General features: G+C 33.9%; 1 protein-coding gene across 3 annotated transcripts in view; it reads right to left on the reverse strand.

The window, feature by feature from the left end:
• The window catches only part of TENT4A (terminal nucleotidyltransferase 4A), a 97,791-nt gene that overhangs the window by 14,993 nt on the left and 68,559 nt on the right, over nt 1-14,239 (reverse strand). For all 3 annotated transcript variants that reach the window (XR_005010863.1, XM_036766639.1, XM_036766627.1), the window contains exons 6-11: nt 8,290-8,418; nt 4,281-4,494; nt 3,245-3,371; nt 1,452-1,552; nt 1,130-1,302; nt 343-501 (exon numbers count right to left, since the gene is read on the reverse strand). Coding sequence is in view for 2 of the 3 variants with exons in the window: in XM_036766639.1 (XP_036622534.1) it covers nt 343-501; nt 1,130-1,302; nt 1,452-1,552; nt 3,245-3,371; nt 4,281-4,494; nt 8,290-8,418 (903 nt within the window). In the remaining variant the exon portion in view is untranslated. The remainder of the gene's footprint in view (nt 1-342; nt 502-1,129; nt 1,303-1,451; nt 1,553-3,244; nt 3,372-4,280; nt 4,495-8,289; nt 8,419-14,239) is intronic.

Below are 14,239 nucleotides of genomic sequence, written 5' to 3' on the forward strand. Positions count from 1 at the left end.
ACAAAGGTCTCTTTAAAAACTATTCCTTTTCTTCCCAAGGCTATCTTAAAATCCTCCAATCCTTTTTCATATTCAGAAGTATCCCTGATTATGTGAGGTTTATATTTTGTTCTCAACAACTTCCTCTCCCTATCCCCACTATCCTTTTAATTTCCCTACTTTAAGATAGCATTGTACTCCTCATTCAAAATCATAGTTAAAAAAAAAAAACTAACCAAACACACAAAAAACCCCACTGTTTTGGGGGACCATTTCTGCCAATGAAATATCTCCAACCAACTGGAATTCTGTATTCAGGAAATGAGAAATTAACATTTTAGAGAAATATAAAAATAATTGTACCTGGTTATTGGTTGTCATTATTAACGTTCTAGTAGGAGCTGACTGAGGTTTACCACTTGGCATTGGCAATGCTGTAGGTAAACTGGCCATAAGCTGAGATGGTGCTTGCAGACTAAATTGGTAAACATTAGGAGTTGTGCAAGGTGGTGTATCAGAATCCTTTTTTGTAGAGAAAAATTAGAAAGGAAAAGCAGCTTCATAAAAGGAATATTAGCTTATTTTCCAAAAAATAAGTAATGACAAACAAAATCACTAGGTCTTAAACTAATGAAAGCTAATGAGCCTGGTATTTTTCTCAATTTGAAATGCAAGTCAGAAAGTTACTTGTACTTTCTATGAAGCAATTTCAAAACATGAATTCAATAGAATAAAAAATACTGTAGAGGAAACAAATAACTAATAACATCATGCAAGTCTTTATTTTATGTCTCTTACCCTAGTGTAAAAATATCTTTAAATTCAATATTTAATAAATTCAATTTTTTGTTTCATTTTCCTTTAGAGTAGATGCTATTAACCACAAGGATAATAACTACATTAATAAAGAAAGTGCTATGTAGCAATGAATCAGGTTTAAGTCTTGATGACAATTTTTAATGAAAACATTCACATAGAATTTTGGCACTAAAATTCTTATATAAAAATACCAACTTTAAGGGAAATTTTAACATTTACCACTAATTACACTGGTGCAGTGTGTTAAAGAAGTATCTTTAGAAGAAGGTATTATCACACTATTAATGGGTGCTTTACACTGGCCACAAACCACAAAACAATCGATACTTACGATATCACTTCCAGAAAGTGAAGATACAGAAGAAGCAGATGAACCAGAGGAAAGAGGTTGGGTGCTAGACAAAGGTAAAGTCAAACGCTGGCTAAAGGGTGATTCTGTGTCTCTGCTTTGAGGCTGATCCCCATTACATGGAGTTATCTGCTCTTTTATCTTTATTCTATTATCTGTCAAGGAAAAAAAATTAGAGGGGAAAAAAAGTTTCTTAAATAGTCTATGTTGTGTAAGTAAAAATAAATACAATAGTTTCTCAGTTGTAATGTTAGTTATTTTGGAAAAACATAAAAGTCATCATAAACATAATTATCTTTCTTACCAAGATCAGGTGATAGATTTATTTTGTTTCCCCATTTTTCTTTGATCCATCCTCTATAGTCAATTACTTCCTGTGTTACTTTGATGATTCTACCTAGTGTACTTTAAAAAAAAAAAGTTTGAAGATCACTGTAAAAGTTTCTGAAAACTACCTTGTATCCTTCCCACTAACCAGCTAATCTAAATAATATTTGTCAGTATGACAGTTTGCTATATCAAAGGCAATTGCAAAGAAGCTAACATTTTATAAAATTTCCTTGATTATTAAGTAAAAATCCTGTTTACATTTTGGATACTGGATGCTGCTATAAGCTTAAGTCCTCTTAAGAGATCATGTTATGGAAGTTGTGCTCAACAAGATCCTTATTTGCATACTAGCCCTCTCCTCTTCAGGCCTAGAGCTAGCTGCTCTTAATTTCCCCTGCAAAGAAAAATTCTTTAATTAACTCGAAATCCTAAATAGTGTAGCACCCAAAAATCTATTTAATGTGGACATTAATGCTATATACACCAAAATTCAAATTTCATGTGGATAAAACTGTTTCTCTTGACAGGGCGTTTCATACATTGTCAAATGTTATATATTCAATAAAGTGCCATAATTTTGCCTATCTTTTTCTAATAACCTTGGTAGGAGAATCACTGTCAACAGATAAAACTATTAAGCGAGAGCAATCCAAAATTATTTTACATATTAAGCAGAATAGAATGTGTGAAGTACAATATGGGATATTAGTCCACATAGGCTGTCCCAAGCTTATGAATGGGTTGTGTTCTAAAACTGTATTTATAGAGTTGGTTGTTTGGAATAGCATCACAGAAATATAAACAGCAGTTAAGTTTTAAGACCATCCCACAAAGACTGGTTCAACCCAAACTGTAATCTAAAATGCTAATTATGATTTCAACTATACCTAAATAATAATATATTTCATGGCAAAATGCATTCTAGATTCCAACATGATCTCATTCTCCTCCCCTCTTCTTCCTCTTTAAATAGCCTGAGGGAAAGGAGCTCCTTTGCAGGGAGAAGAGACCGTTAAGGTTAAGGTTAAGGTATAGATTCCTCGGTAATAAGCGTTACTCTCTAAACTTCACTAAGACAATTTCCTAAGTCAGAAGTTCTCAAAGAATGATCAAGGGACCCCTGAGGGTCACTGAGACCCTTTGTGGGGATACTCAAGGTCAAAACTAATTTCATAATAATACTAAGACTTTTTAATTTCTATTATGGCAAATATCAATAGATATTAACTCACATAAACAAAAGCTCTTTGAGATCCTCAATTTTTAAAAGTGCAAAGGGGTCCTGAAACCAAAAAGTCTGAGAGCCATTGCTTTGAGTCAATTACTTCTCATGTAGCAATTCTTCTCAAGGAACAAAAAAGGTGCTGACTCACAAGAGACATGAGGGCGATTATAGTTACTTAGGGAACCTCCTCCCTTCATATGTTCAATTGCTACATAAGTTGAATTTTGGTAAACTGGTGACTTCCTGTAGAGATAACAAAATCTAAGAAATAATTAGCTAGCAACTGTTCAGGTTTAGATTAGGATTTGAAAAGCGCAAAGCAGGATCACTTGAGGAAAAGAGGACCCTAAAGTAAATGCTAGTTCTGCTAACATCCACAATTTAGATTTTGCATTTTCTGTATCATCAATTTGTAAAATCAGAGAATTTCTGCTTTTGCTAGTGCTTTCCAGATGTGAACAAGGCATATAGCTACTCTATCATGGTAGGTAACTGAATATATAATTCCAGAAAATTCCAAAAACATAAGAGACCAATATTACCTCTCAGAATCTCTGTTTGGGTATGATCTTGCTAGTGGTGACACTGCATGGCTAAGAACAATGTAGGCATAGTCAAAAACTTGCTTCACTTGCATGGCACCATATGAACTTCTGCCAACATCATTTCCTATAAAAAGATGACAATTATAAAAATCTACAAAACATTTAAAGAGTAACTACCCAGATGATTTTTTTGTATTTACTTTTACACAAGACATTCTCTTCAATCAGTTCACAACTACCCATAGCAATTACCTGGGTCATGACTTTCCAGCCAAATCTCAGTTCCTAATAACAGGGCATGATACATACAACAGGGCATGAGTGGGGAAAAAAGTGGCTGAATGATTATATAATTGAATGTATTTATTTCTAACTATAATCTAAGTTAAAATACAAATGATTTTTAGATTCTTTTGTGACTCCTTTTTTCCTATCTTGAAAATGGGTGATTGAGAATTGGTCATAAAATTTTTACATATTTATAAGAAAAACAAAGCGAAGTAAAAACTGGCATCTCCTAATCAAATATTTTGTACTTAATCATTAAGACCAAAAAGACAAACTATGACAGCTAAGATAATTTAATGTCCCTGAGAGCTAGAACCTAAACTTAAAACTAATTATACACTGCAAGGCATATACTTGACAGAACTTAGCATCTTCTTAGGGTCTTAGGCACTTTGATCTAAGCTTTGATCCTATAAACTAGGGGAGATTTCATTTAAATGAGTCACTTAACTAGATAAAATAATTTTAGTGGTTTGCCATAACTAATATGTAATCTTCAAAACTCAGAGAAAAGGACAGTAGAGGGAACATGTTTTATATTATATTTTCCTGGTTAAGATTACCACTAACTGGAAATCTTTAACAACTAGAAACCTTCACAAGTTTCAGTATTCATTGTATTTCATAATTAAATAAAATGATGCCTAAATTTTAAAATGGAAGAATAATGTTCCTTTCCATAGAATGATTTCTTGCTCCGACTTAGTGAAAATGAGAACATCTAATGATTTTAATTTAGTCTTACCAGGCAGTAGAGGATCTTCAATGCACAACATGGATGGTCTATATCCATTGGTCATGGCTTTCATGATTTCTTCTTTGGCGATATAGGCACCTCCATTTTTTATTCTAATACCAGTCTTCAAGTAATTAAAATTTCTTCCATACAGTTCAAAAAATTCTACTAGAAGCATTCCAAGGTTTTCATCAGCTCTTCTGGCATCAATTCTGGGATGCAACTGCAAAAGAAACACATTTCCCCTTGGCACAGATCTGAGTGAATCTTCCAAATACATCATGTACCATTAACTCTTTGTCGTCTAGGTATCCAATTAAGACTCAAATCTCTTATCAGGCAGCACTTGTCTCATAATCACTAACTAGTGTTTATTATGATCTTAAGACCCTGAAAGAATTTGAACTGCTTTCTGAATCAAAGATTATATTTAGCACATTTATGATGTAAAATACATTTTAATGGCATATTTCAATTATTTCAAAATTGGTCATCTATTTGTGGTCTATATGATAACTCAAAGTTATTCACAATATTGGCTTAAACAAAATTACTCTATTCCTAGGCCTTGCTAGGGAACAGCTTACTACTCTAAACCTTGGTTAAAATCTAAGTTCTATTACTTACTACATGTGTTATATTGGGCAAGGCACTTAACCTCTCTAGGCTTCAGTTTCCTCATCTATTAAATGAGTCTGTTGGTCTAGATGACCACCAAGGACTCTTCCAGCTATAAATTTATGATCCTGCAAATTAGCTTGGATTCTAGACAGTCCAAGTCTAATATTCTTGACTATTCTGAAGTAAATCCAAAAGGGGGCAGCACCAGAATGAATAGGCCACATTTTATGTAAAACAGAGAAATCAAAAGACTAATGTGTAATAATTAATAAATATATTTCCACTATTCAAACAAACTAGTATGTGATTCAGGTCACTATGCTCAGCAACCTTACATTTTACTTTAAAGAGAAAATTTCAGCTTACACGAAACCTAAGCAACTGGCAACCAAGAAGAGATGGGGAAGAAAGAGAAAAGGGGTCCTGTATGCTGCTTTGTAAAAACTCACTTTCTCCTTCTTACACAGTCTCCAACACAATAATAGGAGATACCAATGCCTACCATACCTAAAGCAATAATATTAAATTAAATAACCATAAATTAATTGTTTTCCAATTGGGCATTGTAATAGGTTCTCTGAATATAAAGATGATAAATGACAATCTCTGTCCTAGTATGTAGAACATAATAATAAAGTATATCAGCTTTACCAAATCCTAGAGACACCTTGTTCTTTTTTTTTGTTTTAGGTAATTGAGCTACGTAAGTAGCCTAAGAACAAGAATACCGCGAAATTAATCAGAACTCTGTAGTCCACAAAATTTTCTTTAGAAATAATTTCAAATAGAAATGAATATTCCATACTATATTGTTTACAAATATTTGGTGTGGGAAAAAGTACAACAGTTCTAGTCCAACCTCTTTCAAAGGAAAATGTGAAACACACAATCTTTGATTAGGTAACATAACAGAATGTAAAATAAGATTTTCATCTCCTAATTTTAAGATTAAATTGTACAGAAAAATTGTAGACCATCTACAAAGCTGTTGTGGCAATCCAGATGTGATATGAAGGTTACTGTCAAGAAAGATGAGTTACAATTTAAAAGAAAATTATTAGGTGACAGCCTAGACATAGGATAGAGAGCAGATTCAAATATAAGTCAGTTGTCCATCTCAGAAGACTAAAAGCAGTTATCACACAAGAGTTTACAAGTAGGGGTTGGAAAAAAAATTTAATTTTGTTTTGAATACAGAATAATACAATTTAGAGATAAAATGGATATTAAGAGATCATCTAGTCCAACCCTCTCATTTTATGATAAGAAAATCGAGGTCCAGAGAGAGGGAAAGGGACTTTAACATTATGATAATAAGAAGCAGAGCTGAAATTTGAACCCAGGTCTTCTGACCATATATTTTATCCATCATACCAGGCTGTCTCAATGTTTTGATGAGTTCAAGGGGACAACAGAATATCCAAATGGAGGTACTCATTAAGTAGATGTAAATATGGAATTGGAAAGCAGCACAGAAGTTAAGGTTGGAGAAATGCATTTGGGAGTTAAATATCACCTCTGTGCTGTTGAAACCATCACAGTGAAAATGTTGTCCACCAGAATGAATATAAGAGAAAAACTAACTAAAGAGGATCATTTTAATATGACCCAAAGAAGCCAAAGATTAAATCTACTATGTTTCAAAGAAGAAAAAAATTACATATCCATTCATTCTCTGACAGCATCAGTTTCCCCATCTGTAAAATGAGTTAGATTAGATGAACTCTATGATTCCTTCTAATTTTAAGTAATATTATTCACGAGATTATTAAACCTCTGTAAACCATTGTGTTGGTTACAATATTAAATAGTAGTTTTATTATAGTTGAATACATGTATATGTATAGATATATATGTATGTGTATATACGTATATATGTATTGTGCATGTGTGTATATCCATACACATATACATGGACTTAAGGATATTTTAAGAGACTCCCTATGTTCTCAATGGGCAGTAAGAAAACTTTGTTATTCTCGGCTCTCAGGATAGCGCTTGGAGTATAGTAGGTTCATCTAACAAGGACTGTCTACCACATTATCAGAATACTAAAAGACAAATTTTAGTAACAAGGAATTTTCATCATGTCCGTTATAAAAACTAAGATTGTATTTAATTCTAAGGAGCAAAAATCTGGAGTCAGGAGACCTGAATTCAAATGCATCCTCTCCTGTGACTAACCTCCCTGAACCTCAGAGTTGCCTCATTTGTAAGATAAGATTATATGGTTGCTAAGCCCCCTCCAGCTCTAGATCTGGATGTGATCTTATAATTTTGAGAGTCTCAGATCACAACACTTAGAGCTCAAAGACACATTCCAGATTTTTTATCTCCCCCATTTTTGCAGGTGAAGAAAATAAGAACCAGAGTGGCTCAGAGATTTGTCCAAGCTTACCTAATTAGTAGAAATGGGATTCAAACCTTAGTTCTTAAACGTCTTTTCCAGTACACAATTTACTGCCTTGAACACTGGCAAGACTCTACAACTCAAGAGATCTATTTAAGAAATTATTATAGAATGAACTACTTGATAAGTATTAGTATCTTGCCTAAACATATTAATAAAATTTTTATCTTACCTAACTGTCCTAGAAAAGTGCTTAATGGAAACAGAAGGGGGAAGGGGAGAAGCATTTAAGTTAGTCTATTTTCTCAAGGACAAAATTTAATGTTATTGATGAAGCAAAGTTCCTTTAATGAAAAGATATTTAAGTTCTCTGCCAGAAAAGAACAGCTATACCATATTTGGAATTAATCTAGCAAATATAACTATATTCTGTCTTAAGTGAAGATTTTCAAAATCAACAGTAGTAGAATATAAGCACTTTGAGAGAAGGAACTGTTTTATTTTTATCTTTATGAATAGCCCCAGTACCTAGCACAAAAGGTGACAAATGCTTACTGAACCCAACAGTAGAACACCATTTAGAAAATAATTATAGTGCCTAGCATAGCAAAATCCCTCTTATTATGAGGGAGAAGGGGAAAACTCTTTTTCCTCATTTGGGGGCAGTTTATACCCTATATATATCACCTGGCTCCACCTCACTAAAGCTGCAAGTGGGGATGGGCCAAGAACTGAAGTGAGGATGATCTCCCCAACTACTTTTAGCACCAGGCTAAAGAAAGTTCCACCAGGTGCTTCTAGTAGAAACAGAATAACATATTACTCACTATAGGCCAAAACTTAAATTGTTATACACAGTTTCAGGTTTATTTCTACAAAGCCACTTTATATATAAGCCATGTGTTTAAAACAGAATAAGAATAAGGAGATACTGAGGGAAAAAGGACAGAAACATTTTACCTTCTTGCAAAACAAAATAAAGGATAACTAGAATATAAAACATAAATTAGTTCATCTTTAAAAACTGATCAAGAAGAAATTACTTACCTGTAGAAAGCTAATGGCCATTAAAATTAGGCTATAAGAGCTAATTCCACCTGTAAAAACTTCATTCAGGTCCCTCTGCAAGAGGAACTGCTTTAATACTAAAATCAAGTAAGGCAGCAATGAGTATTTCTGTAAATAAAAGAAAATAGTTGCACTGTGGTTAATACATTTTAGATGAATTCTATAATATTCTAAGGGGGAGATAAAAGAGACAGTTACAACCTCCAAGTGAATTACATAAAGGCTTTAGGAGCTGTCCTAGGTATTTAAATAGCTAAAAGTTGCTTTTTACCAGCTGGGTTGTCAAGGTAAAAGTTCTGCACCTTCTGTTTGGTTTTGGTTTTGTTTTGCTACAAGAGGAGAATGGGGCAAGGAAGGGAGCTTTAAACAGCTTTTAATTAAAAGATACCCTTTGAAGAAGTAAGTTCAACTCTCTTCCTCAAGTGACATCTAGCCCCAGAGCTACAGCTATCTTCTCCAAGTTCCTAAAAACTGTTATTTGTTTAAAGGAGTATACTGGAGAATTAAGGATTTTCTCAACCAAGGCAATTTGATTCACGTTCTCCCCAACCTCACAAAAAAGTTATAATTTAAAGTAGTATGGAAGGCTGAACTTCAGTATCTTCAGTAAAATGCTTTTCAGCATAGAATTGTCTGTACCGCTTCTAATTCATCTTTCTATTAATTTTTATTGTAAATTTAATCAAATACAAACATTTAAATATAAAGACAAAAGGCTGAGAAAGAAACTGTGAACTTATATAATTTTTTTTAAAAAATACACATACACTAGGGGCAGCTACGTGGCGCAGTGAGTAGAGCCCCGGCCCTGAAGTCCGGAGGACCTGAGTTCAAATCCAGCCTCAGACACCTGACACACTTACTAGCTGTGAGACCTTGGGCAAGTCACTTAACCACAATTGGCCCTGCCTTCCCCCCCTCCAAAAAAAAAATACACATACACTAAAAGGCAGAAATAAATCTTATGCCTCCTTCTACACTTTTTGTGTTCTGCATATTTTAAATATATACATATATTCAGTCTTTATTAAAAAACTCTAAACAAATGTCAAATGCTAAAATAACCATTTCCATCATAAACAGGAGTTTATACCTCAAACTGAATCTCTATTATGCAAAGTTTGCTTTTACTTTTAATTACAGTCCTGATAAATGCAACATGTAACTTTAAAAGCTGTTCTGCTTCTCAGGGATTCCTCCTGGCCTTCCTTCTGTTCTCTTCTCATTTTAAAAAACTGGGATCCCTACTCCTTCCCCTGTCTCCCGTCCCACCAACCCCAATCAGATTACTAAAAAGAAAAAGGAAGAAAACTGAAACTATTATAATAAACATGCATAGTCAAGCAAAACAAAAGCCTACAATAAAATGTTTTATTCATGTTCTTTATTACATATAAAAAAAATCTTCCTCAGATGATTTCACCTCTTTGGAAGCTTCCTAACTTTGGATATCTTGCTCAGAATAGGCCATGGTTATATTATCCAATGTTAACTTGTGATCATTAAGCTATAGGGTGAGACTGAATCAGTTAAATGAATGATCTGTACATTTTCATTCTCTGTAAACATCTTTATTTTTGTATGCAATCTAAATAAGCAAAGGGTTGGCTTTTAGTTGTAAATTTTAGCCCCTTAATTACTAAAGAACAATTCTTCTACTATAAAGATTTTATTACAGAGTACTAATGTTGAAATTTATTAGAAGTGTGAAACTCTAGTCTCTGAAAAATAAGCTAAGGGCATTAGTATTCAGGAGGAAAAAAACCAAGTTCCCTCACTTAAAAAGTATTAAACATATTTGATATCTATGTTTTAAACATCAACAAGGTAGCACTCAATCTGATTCATTCAATACAGGTACAACCTCTTTTCTAAAACAGATATACTTTGAATTTGAATGCAAAGTAAGCAATACAGTTTTTTTTCTTCCAATTTGACTTATTACAAAACTGGAAGTTTTCTCATAAAAAATGAAGTTGAAAATTTCTGGGTAAAAAAAAAAAAGAGTTAAGATGAGTAGTATCTAATCCAGTAATACACTTGGTCATTGTGGTACAAGTACTTCCTAGTTGTTACTTCTAGTCTATCAGCTGTTCCCTACATAGAACATTCCATCTCCCATCTCCATGCCTTTGCTCAGGCAGTCCCTTCATGTCTAGAATGTGTTTTCTCCTTACTTCTGCTTCTTATAAGCCTTAGCTTCTTCAAAGCACAGCTGAGGTTTAAATACCACCTTCTATGCTAGACATTTTTCTGATCTCCCCAGTTGCTACTATGCTCTGTTTCTTAAAATTTGTTTACATTACTTTTTTTTCTATACATTCAAGATTCCAGAAAAATGTAAGCTGCTTAAAGGCAGGGACTGTTTTGTTTTTGTATCCCCACCACCTAGCACAGTACCCTACATATAATGTGTAATAAACATTTGTTTGTTTAACTGAGTTTGAGTTGTTTTGCAGATTCATCTCCCACTGAGATATATTCACTCCTTCAAAGACAGCTGATACAATTCAATTGTGCTGCCACAGCCAATCTGAGCAGTAAGGTGTGCCTTCTCTGTGATCAGAGGTAGCTCTCTGTCTAAATGTACTCAAATGAGGTCAATAACTATCTATCTCCATGCTTTTTCAAGCTAAGCTTCTAATACTTCAATATGCTAAGGATCAGTGATTTATTTCATCAATGTGAGCAATTCCTCTACAACACAAATCATAGGTCCTTGAATGACCGGATTAATGAGTTGCTATTTCTGAAAAACATCACCAGCCTGGCTTCTAGAGGAAGACTAAGAACTTTTCTAGGCCCTTGAATGACAGACACAAAGGTCATCTACTAGCCTTACCAGCTTACAAAGATCTGCTAGAGCCTGGGCTTTGCTGGTATAACTTTTTAGAACCCAGCAATGGCTCCACATCGTGAAGTTAGGAGATGGCAGTGGAGTTTTTGAACAAAACACTCAGTTTAAAAATGATACCTGGAAGTTGTTAAATAATACCCAATTTGTTTGCCTTAACTATTTTCCCAATAGCTTATTCTAACTCTAATCTTACATATACAAATCCTGATTAGAATGTCTAACTTTGAAATACTCCCAACTTTGTGTTCAGCTATTTGGTTTCAGTCTAATATTAATATCCTTCAAGTCCTACTAATAGCCTTCTCTTATTCAGATCTCCCTACCACCACACCAACCCAGAAAATAAGTACTACAGGTTTTATTCCCATTATGCAAATTAAGAAATTGAGGCTTAATCACTTCCTGTGGTGACACAACTGAGAAATTTCATAGGAGGGATGTAAACCCCAGTAAATTTGAACTCCAAGTTCAATACTCTTCTCACTACACTTATGCTTGTCAAACAAAAGCAGGAACGTGTAACATGAATTTTTTTCATCATTTACTCATTTTTTATCCCAACATTTTCACTACACAATGAGAAGAAAAAGTATACATAATCACATGAGCCTTGTCCACTATCACCCTGGTTAGTCTTTCTTAAGACTGTTAATCCTGTTCACTAAGGAACAGGAACTTACTCCAAGTTAGACAATGAGTAATAATATTAATGGCAACTAAGTCTAACATTTTCCCCCCTCCTAAATAATTCTTGCTGTTCCTGAAAAATACACCTTAGAACACAAAACTCTAAATAAAAACAAGGGTTGCTCCTATATTTTTTTTATGAAGACCTCACTATTTATGTGACTCAGGAGGTCCTAAAGAAATCAGGGTAAAGGTACTCAAAGAGAGGCAACCAGAATGAATTTAGTGATGTGCAACTGATTGAAAGGTGGTCAATATGTTTAATATTTCCATTAAAGTTTCAGATTTAAGACTTAAGTCTGTTTGACCCAGATGGAAAAAAATTATTTAGGCCCAAAAAAGCAAATAATTTGCTCATGATTTAGATATATGTACATCCCACCTCAACCCCGATTCTAAACTATAAAGGCAGGAACCACATTTTCTTACAACAAATAGCATGACACCTTCACTTATTTATTGAGTTCCTGCTCTATGCAATGCACAGTATTAAGTGTTGGGAGAGATAGATTTATGTTTAAAAACACAGATCCTACTTGCAAGGAGCTTTTATAATCTAGTAAAAGGAGAAAATTTGGACACAGATTCATACAGTATAATGTAAACTAGAATATAGTCAAATATATTATAAAGTATTATGAGATCAGTTGAGGGAAAAAGTACTTGATAGAAACATAATAAAGAAAAGAGAGGAGGTTTAAGGAAAAGGAATAAATGTTTATTCCTTATATCTTCATCTCATCAACTGTTCTTACTGTTTTTATCTTTTAACCTTTGTCTGCTATGGTAAGAACAAAGTACTTTCTATTTTAAGGAGAAAATAACTCCCAAAGATGGTGCTTTAGATATAAAATTGTTGCACTAGAGATATCACAGTATTGCAAAAGAGAGAGACAGAGACAGACAAAGAGAGAGAGAAGAAGAGAGGAGGAGAGAGAGGAAGGGGTGAAGGGAAGAAGTAGAGAGGGAAAGAAAGAGGACAAAAAGAGAGGGGGTAAAGGAGGGGGGGAGAATGAGAGTAGAAGGGAGAGTGGGGAGCACATAAGGTAAGTGAGGGCAATAATAGAAAGAGGAATAATAACATGAGACGAATGCTGGCCAATAATTATTGGTTGTAAATATCTGGAAGTGTGTCTTATTTGTGTCCTGATATATTTATTTTAAGATTTACTGTTCTGTCAAATTCTATAGTCCACCCAAGTTAGCTAACTTACCACATTAGTAATACAGATTAACTACTCCTACCTACTGGCCTTTAGTTGTCCATGCCCAAGGAACTGGCTCCTGCTGTGATAGGAATGTATAAGATGCTCTCTCAGAAATAGATGAACCTCAGTTTTAAGGTTTTCTTGACTATGGTGCCCAGTGTATAATATTCCAGCTTCTTACATGGTTCAGAACCATTATCTTTATAACATCTCTTCCACTGATGTATTTCCTGGTTTCTGACTTCTTTAACTAATTGGCCACCTCACTGGTAGTCTTCCTATGTTCCAGTCTCACCCACAACAGGAGCATCCTGTTGTCTATGAATATCTAAAATTCTATCAATCAATCAACAAGCATTTATTAAGTTATTACTAAGTACCAAGCACAGTGCTAGAAGTTGAGGATACAATGATAAAAATGAAATAATTCCTGACTCCAGGAAGCTTATACTTATACTTTAGGAAAATTTGGTAAAAATCAAAAGGCACAAAGCAAATTAAGGGACAGCTGCTAAATTACAAAAGATTAAAATAATCAAAGAACTTCAAAGCACAAAAAGGCCATAGAGATTGATTTCAATCCATACTCAAAGGTGTAATCACCCTCAAATATTCCCAACAAGAGATTATCTAGTCACCGACAGGTGGAACTGGGGTTCTATAAAAGAAATTATATTCATTTATAAATCAGTGCTTACTCTGGCTGCCCTCTCTCCACTTGGCAAGAAAATTAAGGGTTTGCTAAGACGAAGCAGTTTCTAAGGTTCTTTCGATCTCAGTGTAGTGACTGATTTACAGTGGTTAATTTCTATGGGAAATGGTGATAGTCTGGGTCATCTATTCTTTTATACATTTCTCATTTTAAGGGATGAACAGTTTTGTTAAATAAAGAAGCTCCAACCAGACCAAGATGAGTACTGTATCTTCTCATTTTTATTCGATATTCTAATTTGGTATTGACTTTAAATTCAGCTTGCTGATAAGGGAATGATTTCCACATTAGTTTTTAGTATTCTAGTGTGCTAAAATGTAATTAATTTCATGTTTTGTGATGCTAGGTGTTTTCCATATCCAATTCCAACTCTCTTCTCAAAGAAAATATTGATGATTCACAGGAGTGAAGTTTCTGTATAAAATGCAAGTATTTTGCCTCTTGTTTCTTATTGACTCATGTTTT

This window comes from Trichosurus vulpecula, chromosome 1, assembly GCF_011100635.1.
Source record: "Trichosurus vulpecula isolate mTriVul1 chromosome 1, mTriVul1.pri, whole genome shotgun sequence".
NCBI classification, from domain to species: domain Eukaryota; kingdom Metazoa; phylum Chordata; class Mammalia; order Diprotodontia; family Phalangeridae; genus Trichosurus; species Trichosurus vulpecula.